The sequence below is a fragment of the Notamacropus eugenii genome, chromosome 3 (assembly GCF_028372415.1).
Source record: "Notamacropus eugenii isolate mMacEug1 chromosome 3, mMacEug1.pri_v2, whole genome shotgun sequence".
In the NCBI taxonomy this organism is placed as follows: Eukaryota; Metazoa; Chordata; class Mammalia; order Diprotodontia; family Macropodidae; genus Notamacropus; species Notamacropus eugenii.
In genome coordinates this window covers 489,529,602-489,546,011 of record NC_092874.1, presented here as the reverse complement: position 1 = coordinate 489,546,011, position 16,410 = coordinate 489,529,602, and the positions used below count along the sequence as shown (strand labels likewise).

General features: G+C 41.5%; 1 protein-coding gene across 6 annotated transcripts in view; it reads right to left on the bottom strand.

The window, feature by feature from the left end:
- Positions 1–16,410, bottom strand: part of LOC140497854 (kinetochore protein Nuf2-like) — a 51,998-nt gene that overhangs the window by 33,808 nt on the left and 1,780 nt on the right. For all 6 annotated transcript variants that reach the window (XM_072599314.1, XM_072599318.1, XM_072599319.1 and 3 more), the window contains exons 2-6: positions 11,259–11,393; positions 10,090–10,164; positions 7,416–7,492; positions 5,960–6,021; positions 4,629–4,726 (exon numbers count right to left, since the gene is read on the bottom strand). In XM_072599314.1, the coding sequence (XP_072455415.1) occupies positions 4,629–4,726; positions 5,960–6,021; positions 7,416–7,492; positions 10,090–10,164; positions 11,259–11,381 (435 nt within the window). In that variant the 5' untranslated portion in view covers positions 11,382–11,393. The remainder of the gene's footprint in view (positions 1–4,628; positions 4,727–5,959; positions 6,022–7,415; positions 7,493–10,089; positions 10,165–11,258; positions 11,394–16,410) is intronic.

Below are 16,410 nucleotides of genomic sequence, written 5' to 3'. Positions count from 1 at the left end.
ACTTATTAGTGGTGGGATAAAGAGGGGAGGCAAGAGAAAAACATGAGGTCTACTCTCATCACATTCCACTAAAGGAAAGAATATAATGCACACTCATTTTGATAGGAAAACCTATCTCATAATACAGGAGAGTGGGGGACAGGGGCACAAGCAGGGTTGGGGGGAGGATGGAGGGGAGGGCATGGGGAGGAGAATGCAATCCGAGGTCGACACTCATGGGGAGGGAAAGGACCATAAGAAAATAGAAGTAATGGGGGACAGGATAGGATGGAGGGAAATATAGTTAGTCCTATACAACACAACTAGTATGGAAATCATTTGCAAAACTAAACAGATTTGGCCTATATTGAATTGCTTGTCTTCCAAGGGGAAGGGGTGGAGAGGGAGGGAGCTAAAGAAGTTGGAACTCAAAGTGTTAGGACCAAATGTAATGTTCTTACCACTGGGTAACAAGAAATACAGGTTAAGGGGTCAAGAAAGCTATCTGGCCCTACAGGACAAAAGAGAAGACAGAGACATGGACAGGGAGAGAGGAGAGAGGAGAGAGCAGATTGGTCACAGGGGCAATTAGAATGCTTGGGTTTGGGGGGGGGGGGAGGGGATAAAAGGGGAGAAAATTTGTAACCCAAAATTTTGTGAAAATAAATGTTAAAAGTTAAATAAAAAAAAAAAGAATGCTTGAGTCCCCTATTTCATTGAAAGACCATTCTTTCCCCTAAAGTATTATACTCACTTTTGCTGGGTAGGTGATTCTTGATTTTAGTCCTAGTTCCTTTGACTTCTGGAATATCATATTCCATGCCCTTCAATCCCTTAATGTAGAAGCTGCTAGATCTTGTGCTATCCTCATTATATTTCCACAATACTTGAATTGTTTCTTTCTAGCTACTTGCAATATTTTCTCCTTGACCTGGGAACTCTGGAATTTGGCCACAATGTTCCTAGGAGTTTCTTTTTTTGGATCTCTTTCAGGAGGTGATCAGTAAATTCTTTCAATATTTATTTTGCCCTCTGGTTCTAGAATATCAGGGCAGTTTTCCTTGATAATTTCATGAAAGATGATGTCTAGGCTCTTTTTTTTTGATCATGGCTTTCAGGTAGTCCCATAATTTTTAAATTGTCTCTCCTGGATCTATTTTCCAGGTCAGTTGTTTTTCCAATGAGATATTTCACATTATCTTCCATTTTTTCATTCTTTTGGTTTTGTGATTTCTTGGTTTCTCATAAAGTCATTAGCCTTCATCTGTTCCATTCTAATTTTTAAAGATCTATTTTCTTCAGGGAGCTTTTGAGCCTCCTTTTTCCATTTGGCTAATTCTGCTCTTTAAAGCATTCTTCTCCTCATTGGCTTTTTGAACCTCTTCTGCCAACTGAGTTAGCCTATTTTTAAAGGTGTTATTTTCTTCAGCATTTTTTTGGGTCTCCTTTAGCAAGTTGTTGACTTGCTTTTCATGATTTTCTTGCATCTCTCTCATTTCTCTTCCCAATTTTTCCTCCACCTCTCTTACTTGATTTTCAAAATCCTTTTTGAGCTCTTCCATGGCCTGAGACCATTGAATATTTATTTTGGATGTTTGGGATACAGAAGCCTTGACTTTTATGTCATTCCCTGATGGTAAGCATTCTTCTTCCTCATCTGAAAGGATAGAAGATATCTTTTCACCAAGAAAGTAACCTTCTATAGTGTTGTGTTTTTTTCCCCTTTTTTGGGCATTTTCCCAAACTTGACTTTTGGGTCCTTTGTCAAGAGTAGGGTATACTGTGGGAATCTGTAAGATCTCAGTTCCTCCAAGGCGGCACAATCAAGCATGTACACTGGTCTGGGAGCAGGGAGAGATTTTTGTGCCCAGAATCTTAGCAGAGTTTCCTCTCCACAGCCACCTACCCTCTAGTTCTGCCAAGTCAGTACTGGGGGCTGAGATTCAGATAAGCTGCATGGGCAGGCCACCATTCAGTATGAGATAAAGATCAGCTGCCTCAGGGCCTCTACATAGCTGCTCAGTGCCCCCAGGGTTTTTATAATCCAACAATGAATCTGGTCTGCTGTAGGGGCTGCTGTGGGAACTGCTGCCGCCTGCCAGAAGTGCCCTCTGTGGCTGCTGCCTAAGGCCGGAGCTATGGGAAGGCCCTTCTCCCTTGTCAGCCAGCTGAAAAAACCCCGTCACTGACCTTTGCATTCTGTGGGTTGAGGGATCTGCCAACCACTGCTACTGTTACTGGGGATTCCGCAACTGGAGATTCCGCCCCCGAAGGCTGTTCTCGAGCCCTGCGCCACATGGCCAAGGCTGGGCTGGGCTCCACTCAATGTCAGGTACAACAGACATTTCCCGTTGACCTTTCAGGTCACCCTAGGCTGGAAATCTCCTCCACTCTGTTGTTCTCCACTTCTGCTGCTCCAGAATTTGTTGAGAGTCCCTCTCTACAGGTATTTTATGGGCTGTTTGAGGAGAGCCTGCATATGTGTGTCTTTCTACTCTGCTATCTTGGCTCCACCCCCTGGATGCTGATTTCTGCCAAGGGAACTTGAAACTCAAGAGGCAGAAACTCTTGGAGGGAAGCAAGAGTCCTCATAATTTCACAAATTTCATCTCTAATACTTTTTTAAGTTGTTGTTCCTTCCCTTTACATTGTTCTCCAAAGTGCGTGGGGTTTTTCTAGATCTGCTGACTTCATTTTGCATCTGTTAATCGAAGTCTTTCCAAGCATCTCTTCATAGACTGATAGCTTCTTCCAGCACTGTGATGCTGCACAAGTGCAATCATTCTCTTTTTCTATCTTGTTCAAAGCACCAACATACATATTTTGCCTCTGAGGACAGTTTGGATTGTATACCAGAAATTTTGGTAAATATTATATGCTGATTATATGCTTTAATGTATAAAAATTCACAGTGAAAACAAGATTATTTTGCTGTTTTTGAAGGAACAACAGACATCTCTTAGGGCCTCGGCAGCAGGTGGGGTCCACAAGCGTAGAGCATAGCCTGCAATGCTACACTTTTTCAATCACTTGATTGGTTTCCTGAATTTTTCTAAGTAGGATTTCTTTACTTTGTGCACTTTTTTATCTTCTTTTGTCTACTGTGAAATTTATTCTTTGAGATATAAAGAATATGAGACTTATTTTTTTTCAGTCTCATGGAATTAAAGTTTTTGACATATCAAGTTTGCTCTCTGCCTTCACACCAATGTCTGTGTTATTACTTCTGCCTCACTCTTTAGAAGTATCACTTCAGAAGGGAAGTAATGAGGACAGAAGCTTTGCCCCATGGTAGGAATTACCAGTGTCCCAAACACTGGGATTCAGTTCTACTTTCTGAGCTCCCCATTACCATCTTCTTGCTGATCTAGGCTCCTTTCTGAGATACCACAGGTCTCTGTTTTTCATCAACTATTGGTCCAATTTCCTTGACCCTGTAAAAGTTATTTGGAGGTGACTATCAACTTTTCTAATTTTAGTATTACAGGTTTAATTTTTTTGCCTCTTGAAACTTCTTGAAATATATATGTATATATATGCTTGTATGAGCTGAAGTCTTAGATCTGGGGATATAACTGCCTATCTCCTCCTCCAACTTCTGCCCTTTGCTCTTCATGCTAAACTAGGGGGCTAAGCATCAGCCTTTCCCCCACATCAGTCCTTCAAATACTTCCCCTGTCATTAATGGCTGATCTACAACACATTCCAGTTCACAGAATGCTTCGTAGACATTACCTTGTGATCCTCAGCCCTCCTAGACAAGACCTTCCTGTTAATGTTACCTTACCTTAAATGTCAGTGCTTTCTGACCATTTCCAAACCATGTCACACCTCCATTTTCTTAATATCTGCCTTTCTTATTTTTTAAAACAGAATCCTAAAGGGGAGGTGGATTATTTTTAACATTCTGCCACATGGCTACTTACAGTGCCTATGGAATAAAGCTTCCAATTCTTGACCAACTACTTAAGACCTTCCATACCCCGATTCCCACCAACCTTCCCAACCCTATTTACAAACCACTGACCAAGGAGATTCTTCTTCACTGTTTCTCTAACTTATCCTACGACTGGAACATGTAACTCTCCTGCTATCTAGAATAAGGATGGCTGCCTTGGAGAGAGATTTACAAAGTGTTTCATAGGGCTCAGAGAGGTGAAAGCATTAGCCTAAAGGGACATACTCAGTAAAGGATTGGTCAAGAAGAGAGCCAAGACTTAAGCCACAGGATTCTGGGGCTGCCTAATGATCCCAACAGGACCGGCACTTGTGATGGACTTCTTATCATCTCCACCCAAGGATTTCCACTCAATCTTCAAGAAGAGGCTCAGGGAGCACCTCCTCCAGCCTCCAGTTTTTCCCCTTGTATTTCTCAGTCCTTTGGTTCCTGCCTCTTCTGGGTTCTAGGCTCCATTCTGTATTCCTTCATAATTGTCTTATCTGCTCAAATTGATTCTAAGTTATTTTGGGGAACAAATTGCCTCAGACAACTGGCTATTGCTTATTGCCTTAGAAATATAGAGTTTAAAAATATTAAAGTAACTAATGGAATCTCTTGCTGATCATTGGTTAAAAGGACGTCTACAATTCAGAAAATGTTTGTGCAAGACTGCGCCCATATTAAGCCAAAAAATGAGGCTTCATCTTACATGTTCCCACAAATGTTTCATGTATGTTTCTCGACGTGATTCTCTGAAGTGAATGAAGTTGATGATGGCACTTAAAAATCGACATGTACGTTTTCCTTCTGAAAAATAAAGCAAGATAATGTTAGCATCAGCGTAGTTCTTATGGACCTCAAGACAGCCTAAAACTGCAAATTCTTTTCCCAGTTGTTAGCAAAACAGACATTCAGCTTTTAACATAAAGAATAATGGAGTCATGCAGTCAATAACTAACCTAATTACAAAAACCAGGTTAGATTCAACAACTGCTTCCTTTTTTTTCATTAAAATTTTACAACCAGCTTGCTTGTGTACACAGAGGGATGATGGTGGGGTAAGAAGAGAGGAGTGGCATTTTTTTAAAAAATGAATAAATTAGCCCACAGCAGTTTAAGTAGAATGGAAGAATAAAGTAAACTTTATCATCACATTACTTTTTATATTATAATTTTCTAATAAATTAGTAACTATAAAAGTGTTATAAGATATAAATAGCATTACTAGAAACTCAGACAGAAGGGAAATGTCTTTTCTTTATGCCCATTCTTAATATCATCTTTGAAGACAGTGGTTAGTATTTTGTTTAATAAGCGCTTTCTGTGGAAGGCCCCTCCTCCTGCCACCTTCTTTTCCCAATGTCCTCCACATGCCTCTTAGCCCACATTCCATGGCAGTCACAGACTTTCCACCCAACAGCATGCCCTACTTGGTGACCACCTCTCCAATCATAAGATTTCAGGAAAGCCGGGCTTTTCTTCACTTTGCCCTCTCCACCACTTGCCCCGCTCCCAAAGGAGTCTTCCTTCTAGAATCATTTCTGCCCATTTCTCCAAGGTGTGTGGGTCCATCTACGCCCCCATCTCCACCCCCTGTCCCATTCATCGTCTATCATTTTCCCAAAGGGCTCTTCCCTGGACACTGTTCCTCTATGAGATTTTGCCAATCAGTAAGTTTGCTGAGAGCAAGGAGTGTCTTTGCCTTTGTAATTTAGGCTCACAGCAGTTAGCCTTTCATATAGTAAGCTCTCATTCATTGTGTTTTGCTTTCATCATTCTAACAAGAATGAGACTTTTTCTTTATTCAGTTAAGGAAGTATTGGTCTTGGGAACACAACAAGGTGCTTACTCCTGTTAATGGAGCAGGGTTTTCTTCTGCAGAAGGGGTTGGTTAGGGTGCTACAAAATAATAATGGGCACAACTTATTATTCCCTATAAATGTTAATTTCTTAATAGTGAGTTGCCTATGGTACTTCTGTATATGCAAGTAAACAATGTGTTAAAGATGGATGTAGCTATGAACAAATACTTCAACTTACTTGGGTACAGAATATCAGCAAACTCGAAATCATTCACTCGGCAAATGCGAAGAAAAGACTCCCTGAGGATTGAGATAAAACCAATGTGTGTGTTTACTCAATTTTATCATGAGAAACAAATGCAGAAAATTACCAATACAAACCATTGATAATCTGCACTTGATCTTCTGCTTCCCCAGTTTTGGGAAGGTACCACCAAGCCTAGATACTGCAGAAGCTGTGCTGAGCATGTATGCAATGTTCTTGGCTCTCCCCCTCCCAGTTGACATTATTCACATAGCTCCTTATTTCTACACAGTCTTTGTATTTTCCATGAGAAAGTGGATTCGAGAATGCCCTGGGTTCAAATGTATAATGTCTGGCTAAAACCACAGGCATACAGCAACTTTTCTGAGCCACAGTTTCTTATTTGTGAAACAGAGAGGAAGCCATGCTGCCCAGTGGATACAGCAGTATACCCACAGTCAAGAAAACCCAAGTTCAAATTCAGCCTCAGACACTCACAGGTTGGGTACCTCTCCCAGTAAAGTTTCCTCATGGGTAAAATGGGAATAATTATCACACCTGCTTCCCAGGGTTGTAGTCATTATAAAATGATGTAACATTTTAGATGTACTTTTATATAAATGTGCGCTACTGTTATTAAAGAGGAATAACACCCTAAGTAGTAATTCACAGGTTTGCAGTAAAAATAAAATAAGATAATATGTGTAAAGGGTTTTGAAAATTTTCCATACTATTTATGGAGATTAATCATTAGGTTAGACCAGGAGAAGTATTAGAAGAATGGTAACCATGCCAAGAGGATCTTGGTCCAACACCTGAACCTAAAATTAACATGTCATAATAGAAATTCCACTTGACTTGGAGCTGGAAGCCCTCGGTCTGAGTCCCCAGCTCTCTCTACAAACCTGTGTAACTTGAGGTAGGTTACTTCATAAATCTAAAATCATTTCTTATCTTAGTCTGCCATTCTAAGTCATATTAAATCCATATAATAGCTACTGGTGGGCATGTGTTGACATTTTTGTTGCCAGACAACCAGCTTTCAGGAGAATGATGGACCACCTCCAAAAGTGCTGACCTCATAATTTTACCTTCTAGTTATATTTACTACACAAATATTTAAGAACAAACAAGATATTGGTTAGGTTTCCAAAATGGTGGTCGAGGTGGGAAGCAAGGACGCCATTAGGGTCACCAGTCCACACAAAGGAATCAATTCTGAAATCTGACAATCAAATTGAAAGTATTCTTAAAATCTGAAACAACTGTCTTCCCCTAATAATGTAAGCTTTTTAATCAGAGTACTTTCTACTTGAACATGCTGTAAGTACATGAATCTAAAAGCCCAAGTGGAAGAAGAAAAACGAAAACTTTCCTATGGATTTTAATTTTTAAAAGATTAAATTGAAGCAACAGGTAATGGGAAGTTAAAAAAACACACTTTACTTACATATAAGTAAACAAGTTACATAATGGTAAGAAGCCTTCCATTATCTGTGGGTATGTGACTTCAATGTTCACTGGCATCTAAACACAGAAACGTAGGCAATGTCAGATGGGCTGCAATGGTAGATAACTTATTTTCAACTCTCAAGAGCCTCAATCATTGATCCCACAACCTCAGTGTGAACAAAGTCTTTAATGCAGTTGGTAGGCAACGGCTAGGCCTCCACACTTTACAGGGGAGAAAACAGGTTGGAGGGAAGTCAGGATATCCCTTCTTACCCCTCAGGGAGCTAGAGAATAAAGATTTTTTTTCATGCAAACTTCAGGCTTTATACTGGGGACATGGTATTTGGCAGCTAAATGTGTCCCTCTGGACACATAAAATCCTATGAGCTTCCATCAGTCACTATTACAAGCATGTTCTCCCAGGGGAAAGGGATATAAGCTTAAATGAATCCAAGTCAGTCAGTCAATAAAACATTTACTAAGCCCCTACTGTATCCTAGGCACTGTGCTAAGCAGCCTATCCTTGAGGAATCACAATCAAGAGGGAGGCTTGGGAAAGGCTTCTTTTAGAGACTGGGTTTTGAGGGAAGCCAGAAGACAGAGATGAAGAGGGAGAGAATTCCAGGAGGGACAAACAGTGAAAATGCCTGTAGTCAGGAGGGGGGAAGCTAGGTGGCACAATGGATAGAACAATAGCCTGAACTCAGAAGGACCTGAGTTCAATTCCCACCTTACTAGTTGTGTGACCCTGGGCAAGGGTTTCCTCATCTATAAAATGAGCTGGAGAAGGAAATGACAAACCACTCCAGTATCTTTGCCAAGAAAACCCCTAAACAGGGTCACAAAGAGTTGGGCATGACTGAACAGGATATGAAGAGTCTTGTTTGAAGAACAGCAGGGAGGCCAGTGTCACTGGACTGCAAAGCACAAAAAAGGCAGGAAAGGCTTTGAAGGCTGACTGAGATTTCATATTTGATTCTGAAGGTGCCAGAGAATGCCTGGAGTCAACTTCAGGGAGGGGGGAACCTGTGCTGTAGGAAGATCCCTCTGGCACCTGAAGATGGGCTGCAGTGGGGAGAGACCTTCCATCAGTTTCTCTGCTGGGTTTCAGCTCCATGAAAAAAGCTATCGTTACCCCCCCTCCCAACCCCTCCACTGCCCAGTGCCTTTACTTAATTGAATTTGCTGAATGGAAACCACCTCGTAGACTATTTCAGTAGTCTAGGCATGAAGTGATAGGGTGGTAGCAGTGTTAGAAAGAAGAAGGTGGTGTCTAAGGGTCTCAACCCTAATCCTAGCCCTAAATGCGCCTTGGCAACAGATTGGGTATGAGGGTGGAGACTGGGACCAGAGCAGTCAACTTGCATCCTTGCTTTGTACCCTACAATAAAATAAGTCCCTTTCTTTCTAATCCTAACCCTGTCTTAGGCCAGGTCACTTATATCTAGCTTTATCAGGGCTTCCTGAGCTACCCAGGACAAAACACACTAAGTTCTGTCGACTGAGATAGTAAGGAATCCTAGGCAATCAATGAACATCTATTAAGTGCCTGTTATGTGGCAGGCACAGAGTCAGACACCAGGAATACAAAAAGAGGCAAAAGACAGTCCTTGCCCTCAAGGAGCTTACGAGAAAGTGCTTCACTTTTGACTTTTTATACCTGGTACCTAGCACAGTGTCTGGCACACAGGAAAGGTTCAAAATGGATCAGATTTAATCCACAAACTGAAGAAAATGTAAACACTGAATCAATATTAACCAAAGAATCCTAAAATATATCTATATATCTACTTATCTATATACATGTATGTATACATACAGACATGTACATACAGACGTGTACATACATACATGAACATAAAAGTGAGATCAGTTTACAGGGGAGAGAGCCAAGCATCCAGAGAAGTGACCCCACACAAGCAGAAAGAAGCTGACCTGGAAGCAATCAGAGCCCAGGATCTCCTGACACTAACACCAGACACATCTTCCAAATCCGTGTTGGAAGATTTCTGAAAAGACAGACCTTTCCTTGACTTCCATTGCCCTTTGTGTGACTCTACAGGAAGGCAGAGACAATTGTGGTTTTGGTCTGTGTGTCTCCAAAGCCACGTGCAGGCCTTTCTTGAGGCAAGTCCTATTACAGAAATGTCTAGTGAGCTGAACCAAATTTGCGTTTTCTATGTAGCACTAATCATGGGAAAATCATTCCATCCGAAAATACCAAACACCCTCCTGTTTTCTGGTTCTTTTCAATTATACTGCCACCTTTGCCAGATTGTTCTCTAGTTGGGGCCAATTTCTTGTGAATAAGGCAATGACAGAAAAGTTTGCATTTACTTACTGTTATCTCTAAAGACTTCTAGAAATAATTTAACGGCTTTAATAATACCTGAACACATATGATCTCCATGGTGAGGTTAATTCTACCTTCAAAAAGGCATCAAAATCCATCTAAATGAATCTCATGTTTGATCACTTGAACAGAATAGAAAAGAATGAACTTCAATTGAACTGAAACAAAATGTCCATGCAAAGAACCGACTATGCCAGATGGGAAAGAGAGGAGCTGCGAGAAGATTTTTTTCATCCTAATGATGGTCTCATTTCTGCAGCATTTTACACACACAGTATTTACCATCCATTATCTCATTTGAACCTCCAAGCAAACCCACCATGTGAAAAGCATCCAGTGGCATCCCGTATACAATTTGTAGGGCTCGCAAGAAAATCTTGCGCAAGACTTCAGGCTGCAAGAGAAGAAATGTCTACCTTCAAAATTCATCTTTGTAATATAAAAGAAACCCCATCATTCTTATCACTGAAATACATACTGCAGTATGCAGTATGAATATGCATAGGGCAAGAACATTGAAAAGGGCAAGAACAATTATAGTATGGTGAATTCTGTATATAAACAATAAATGTTCAAGACTTCGAATTATATAGGTTGCTTAAACTACCATAAAGCAAAAATGTCAGATACCAATAACTTTCTCCACAAAGAGAAACAGGGAATAAGGCTGGTCTAGCTGACAGTCATGTAAATTTAAAAAATGCAACACTTCCTGAAGGGAAATCAAACATAGTTTAAGAAGACAGAACGTAAGAAGCAGTTCAGGGACATTAATACAACCAGTGTTATTGAGTGCCCTGATTTACAAGTGAACATCTTGTGTCAGTGGGTTTCAATTCATTAGGATTAAGTAGGCCAGTGAAAGCCCCACCTTCTACCCCAAAAGTAATTCTATCCATTTTCCTAGCACACTGAAAGCTTTCAAGGTCTTCTTTGAACTAGACCAATCCAGAGAAGTGACACATTAGAGAAGGGGTAAAGTGGAGACTAGTAAAAAGCTGACATCCAAAATGAACATCTCAGCCCACAGCCAGTCTGAATACTCAGCCCAGCCTCTGACACAAACTAGCTGTGTGATCCTGGGCTAGACACTTAAGGACTTGGGGCCCTGAGCCAGAGGCATCAAACTCCAAAGTGCCTGAACCAGAAAGAAATATCACTGGGAAATGTTTAACAAAACAATGTTAATTTGTGATTTTCTATTTGACAACACTATCCTACTCCCCAAGAATGAATTAGAGAGAAGCTACACATCCACATTTTGGGGCAAACAACTTAATTTCTCAAATCTCATCACCAGTGGGAATGGGAAATACCAATGCAATGTCATTTCAAAATAAACTAGGTAATGGAAAATACAGACTCTCTGTGAGCACCGAACAAGCAGAGGTCATTTTTTTGGCTGCTCTTAGAGCAGTTTACATTATGCCCACTTAGTTCCCCAAAACATCATCACATTACATGAGCACACGGTCACATATCTAGTACCTTTGGATTTGGAAAAATATCATTCTTGGAAAGGTCTTTGCCATCAGCTCCCGTCAGGATCGAATTCTGGACATGAGTCACAATCTCAGTTGGAGTCAGTCTGGGAAAAGACAGGGTTTCCATGCTGGGGCCCTCCTGCCATTGTGATAGGGAAAAAGCAGAATGCAGATTAACTGATAATTAACAGCATGCCTCAATGGTTTTAGGCATCATCTGGAAGCTCAGACAGGCATGATCCATACACAGCAGCAAATATGATTAAGGATCTGTAACAAACTTGGTACTCCTGTATCTATCAAACTGATCACATCTATCTACATGTACATACACACAATAAATAGCTTTCAGGGAATGATAAAAGTGCTTCGGATTGTTAATACCAGCATAAAACTGAATTTCATCTGCCTTTTTATTGAGCCAGGAATCCTGTATCTCTCTTAAGCTTTGCTTGTACTTTACTTTTGATGGAATTAAATGCTGCTTTCTTAAAAATGGATGAACTATCCTGCTGGTAAATCCTGTGGAGTTCTTGTTTTTTGTTGAGAAGCTTCTGAATTTCCTCATCATTTTCATCAAACCCAGTCTTGGTGTTTGTGAGTGTTCTGACCCAGATGAGCAAATGCAGTGCTGTACATCGAGTCTCTGAAAGCTGCCCACTCCTTTTCTGCTTGGCTTAACTTTTCTTCCAAGTTAGTAACAAACTGTTCACCCTCAGAGGAGAGCTCTAATTCGCTGACATGAATTCTTCTAGTAGTCATTTTGCGTTAGGGGTGGCACTTTTGTGACAATCACAGAGGGATCTCTCTCTTAGTCATTGCCGGCAAAATTCTTGCTAGAGTCCTCCTTAATAGGCTGATCCTTCACCTGGAAGATGGTCATATACCTGAGAGCCAGTATGGTTTCAGAAAGGGCCGAGGAACAGTCAATATGGCGTGTGCTGCCCAACAACTCTAGGAGAAATGCCAGGAGCGGAACAGAGGTCTGTGTACAACATTTATAGATCTGACCAAGGCCTTTGACACTGTTAGTCATGAGGACTTATAGAAAATTAGTCACAATTTGGTTGCCCAGAGAAGTTCATCAACATTGTACGTCACTTTTATTGATGGTATGTTTGCCCAGGTTTTGGAAAGTGAACAATGCTCTCATCCCTTCCCAGTCACCAATGGCGTCAAACAGGGCTGTGTGCTTACTCCCATGCTTTTTAGCATGATGTTTTCAGCCATGTTGTCAAATGTTTTCAATGAGGATGAACATGGCATCAAGATCAACTACCACACTGATGGTAAGTTCTTCAATTTGAAAAGGCTACAAGCCTAGAGCAAAGTGGAGGGAGTGTTGCTGTGTGATTTTTTGTTTGTAGATGATTGTGTACTCAGTGCAACCTCTGAAGCTGAGATGCAACAAAGTATGGATCAATACTCTGCTGCCTGTGCTAATTTTGGTCTAATAATTAACAGTAAGAACACATAGATGCTCCATCAGCCACCACCACAACATCCATACACAGAACCATTGGTTACAACAAATGGAGAAGTTTTGAATGCTGTGTATAGGTTCACTTACCTTGGTAGTGTACTTTCCAGGGATGTACACATTGCCAATGAGGTTGATGCACGCATTGCCAGAGCTAGCTCAGCATTTGGGAGGCTCCAAAGAAAAGTTTGGGAGAGCAGAGGTACTAGACAGACTACCAAACTGAAGGTCTACAGAGCTACTGTGCTGACCTTGTTGTTGCATACCTGAGAAACATGTGCCATGCCAGGAAACTGAATCGCTTCCATTTGAACTGTTTTAGGAAGATTCTGAGGATCACCTGACAGGATAAGGCACCAGACACTGAAGTCCTTGCTTGAGCTGAATTGCCAAGCATTCCGTACATTTGCCAAAAAAAGACTGTTTCATGGAGAACTCGCATGGGGCAAGCAATCACATGGTGGTCAGAAGAAGCGATACAAGGATACTGTCAAGGTCTCTCTCAAGAACTTCGGATTTGATTGTGCAACATGGGAGACACTGCCACAGGACCGCTCAGCATGGAGTACCCACATCAGAAAAGGAGCTGTGCTCTATGAGCAAAGCAGAATTGAAACAGTACAAAGGAAACACAGGATGTGCAAATTAGGATGTCACATGGACTATCTGTGCCCAACCTGTGACAGACCATTCCGAGCTTGTATTGTTCTGATCAGCCACAGTTGTACACACTGAAACTTCACTTTATCATGGTGATTTCATTTTGATCCTCTTTGAGAACTAATTACACAGCATACACGCATGTGCCCATTTCTGCCCTGTGGGTGCTTCCTGAAGAATGGATAAGTCTGTAATTTATATCCTTCTACTCAATAAAGAAAACGCTTTGACTGAACTTTATGCACCGATCTCCATAGCAAAAGAAAAAAGGAAAGAAAAAGGGGCAGGGACACTATAATATGGAAAGTTATCAGCAAAATCTGAATAGGAAAATCATAAAGGGGTGATTTAAATCTGGTCACATTCACTCACCTACAGCTCGTGCAGGGGACACACAGCAAAATAACTAACAGGATTTAGTTTATAGTTGGCAAAGAGGTGATAAAATTAGAGTCATGAGGGAGAAGAGGTTAGTAGGGATGGAAGAGTTTTCCTAAGAAGAAGGCTCAGTGCCAGGGATGGGCCACTCTGGGAAAACAAGGAAAAGCCTTCATGGGCCATCACTTTAGAACAGGCCTTTGGGCCACTGTGGCCTTCTAGGTTCTTGGATTGGGTCTTATTGACTGAGTCCAAAATTTATGAACAAATCCTTTGATTAAGGGGATCTGTTCTATGAAGTCTGGACTCAGTCAAAGAGCTGCACTTGAAGACCTAGAAGGTCACAAGGTTCCCACCTCTGCTTTAGGAAGACCAAACCCCAAATAAAGCCCTTCTGTAGCCACTCCTTCATGTCCCGAGGTTGCCTCAAAATGATGCTCCGGGGGGGAGGAGCCAAGATGGCAGAGTAGAAAGACACACATATGCTAGCTCCGAACCCACAGCCCATAAAATACCTGTAAAGAAGAACTTCCAACAAATTCTGGAGCAGCAGAAGCTACAGAACAACGGAGCAGAGGAGATTTCTGTTCCAGAGAGACCTGAAAACAGACACCAAAGGTCTGTCCGCACCAGACCCAGGGCGGAGCCCAGCCCTGCCTTGGCCACGCAGCACCGAGAAGAGCAGATCCGAGCAGGCTTCAGGAACAAAATCTCCAGCAGCTGCACAGGTCCCTCTCCCCATGGGCACTAAAAGTCAGTGAAAGAGTCTTTTTGGCTCACTGAGAGGGGAGCGGGGTGTCTCCATGGCACGGGCCCCCTCGGGAGGCAGCAGCGGAGGCAGCAGCAGACAAGGGCTCCCCAAGCAGGCAGGATCCCGGATTCATTGTTGAAGGTCTCCACATAAACCCCCTCAGGGAACTGAGCCCCGAGTAGCAGCCCTGCCCCCACCTGAGCACCTGAACTTAATCTCACACTGAATAGCAGCCCCACCCCCACCTAAAGCCCTGAGGCTGGGAAGCAGCATTTGAATCTTGGACCCCAAGTGCTGGCTGGGCAGATCTGGAGGTGAGGTGGGTGTGGAGAGGACACTCAGAAGTCAAGTCACTGGCTGGGAAAATGCCCAGAAAAGGGAAAAAAAAATAAGACCATAGAAGGCTACTTTCTTGGTGAACAGATATCTCCTCCCTTCCTTTCAGATGAGGAAGAACAAGGCTTATCATCAGGGAAAGACACAGAAGTCAAGGCTTCTGTACCCCAAACATCCAGAATAAATATGCAATGGGCTCAGGCCATGGAAGAGCTCAAAAAGGATTTTGAAAATCAAGTTAGAGAGGTGGAGGAAAAACTGAGAAGAGAAATGAGAGAGATGCAAAAAAAGCATGAAAAGCAAGTCAACACCTTGCTAAAGGAGACCCCAAAAAATGCTGAAGAAAATAACACCTTGAAAAATGGGCTAACTCAATTGGCAAAAGAGGGTCAAAAAGCCAATGAGGAGAAGAATGCTTTCAAAAGCAGAATTAGCCAAATGGAAAAGGAGATTCAAAAGCTCAAGGAAGAAAACAGTTCTTTAAAAATTAGAATGGAACAGATGGAGGCTAATGACTTTATGAGAAACCAAGAAATCACAAAACAAAACCAAAAGAATGACAAAATGGAAGATAATGTGAAATATCTCATTGGAAAAACAACTGACCTGGAAAATAGATCCAGGAGAGACAATTTAAAAATTATGGGACTACCTAAAAGGCACAATCAAAAAGAGCCTAGACATCATCTTTCATGAAATTATCAAGGAAAACTGCCCTGAGATTCTAGAACCAGAGGGCAAAATAAGTATTCAAGGAATCCACTGATCACTGCCTGAAAGAGATCCAAAAAGAGAAACTCCTAGGTACATTGTGGCCAAATTCCAGAGTTCCCTGGTCAAGGAGAAAATATTGGAAGCAGCTAGAAAGAAACAATTCAAGTATTGTGGAAATACAATCAGGAAAACACAAGATCTAGCAGCTTCTACATTAAGGGATCAAAGGGCATGGAATATGATATTCCAGAAGTCAAAGGAACTAGGACTAAAACCAAGAATCACCTACCCAGCAAAACTGAGTATAATACTTCAGGGGAAAAATTGGTCTTTCAACGAAATAGAGGGCTTTTAAGCATTCTTGATGAAAAGACCAGAGCTGAAAAGAAAATTTGACTTTCAAACACAAGAATGAAGAGAAGCATGAAAAGATGAACAGCAAAGAGAAGTCATAAGGGACTTACTAAAGTTGAACTATTTACATTCCTACATGGAAAGACAATATTTTTAACTCTTGAAACTTTTTTCAGTATCTGGGTACTGGGTGGGATAACACACACACACACGCGCACACACACACACACACACATAGAGAGAGAGAGAGACAGAGAGCACAGGGTGAATTGAATAGGATGGGATCATATCTTTAAATAATGAAATTAAGCAGTGAGAGAGAAATACATTGGGAGGAGAAAGGGAGAAATGGAATGGGGCAAATTATCTCTCATAAAAGAGGCAGTCAAAAGACTTTTTAGTAGAGGGAAAAAGAGGGGAGGTGAGAGAAAAACATGAAGTTTACTCTCATCACATTCCACTAAAGGAAGGAATAAAATGCAC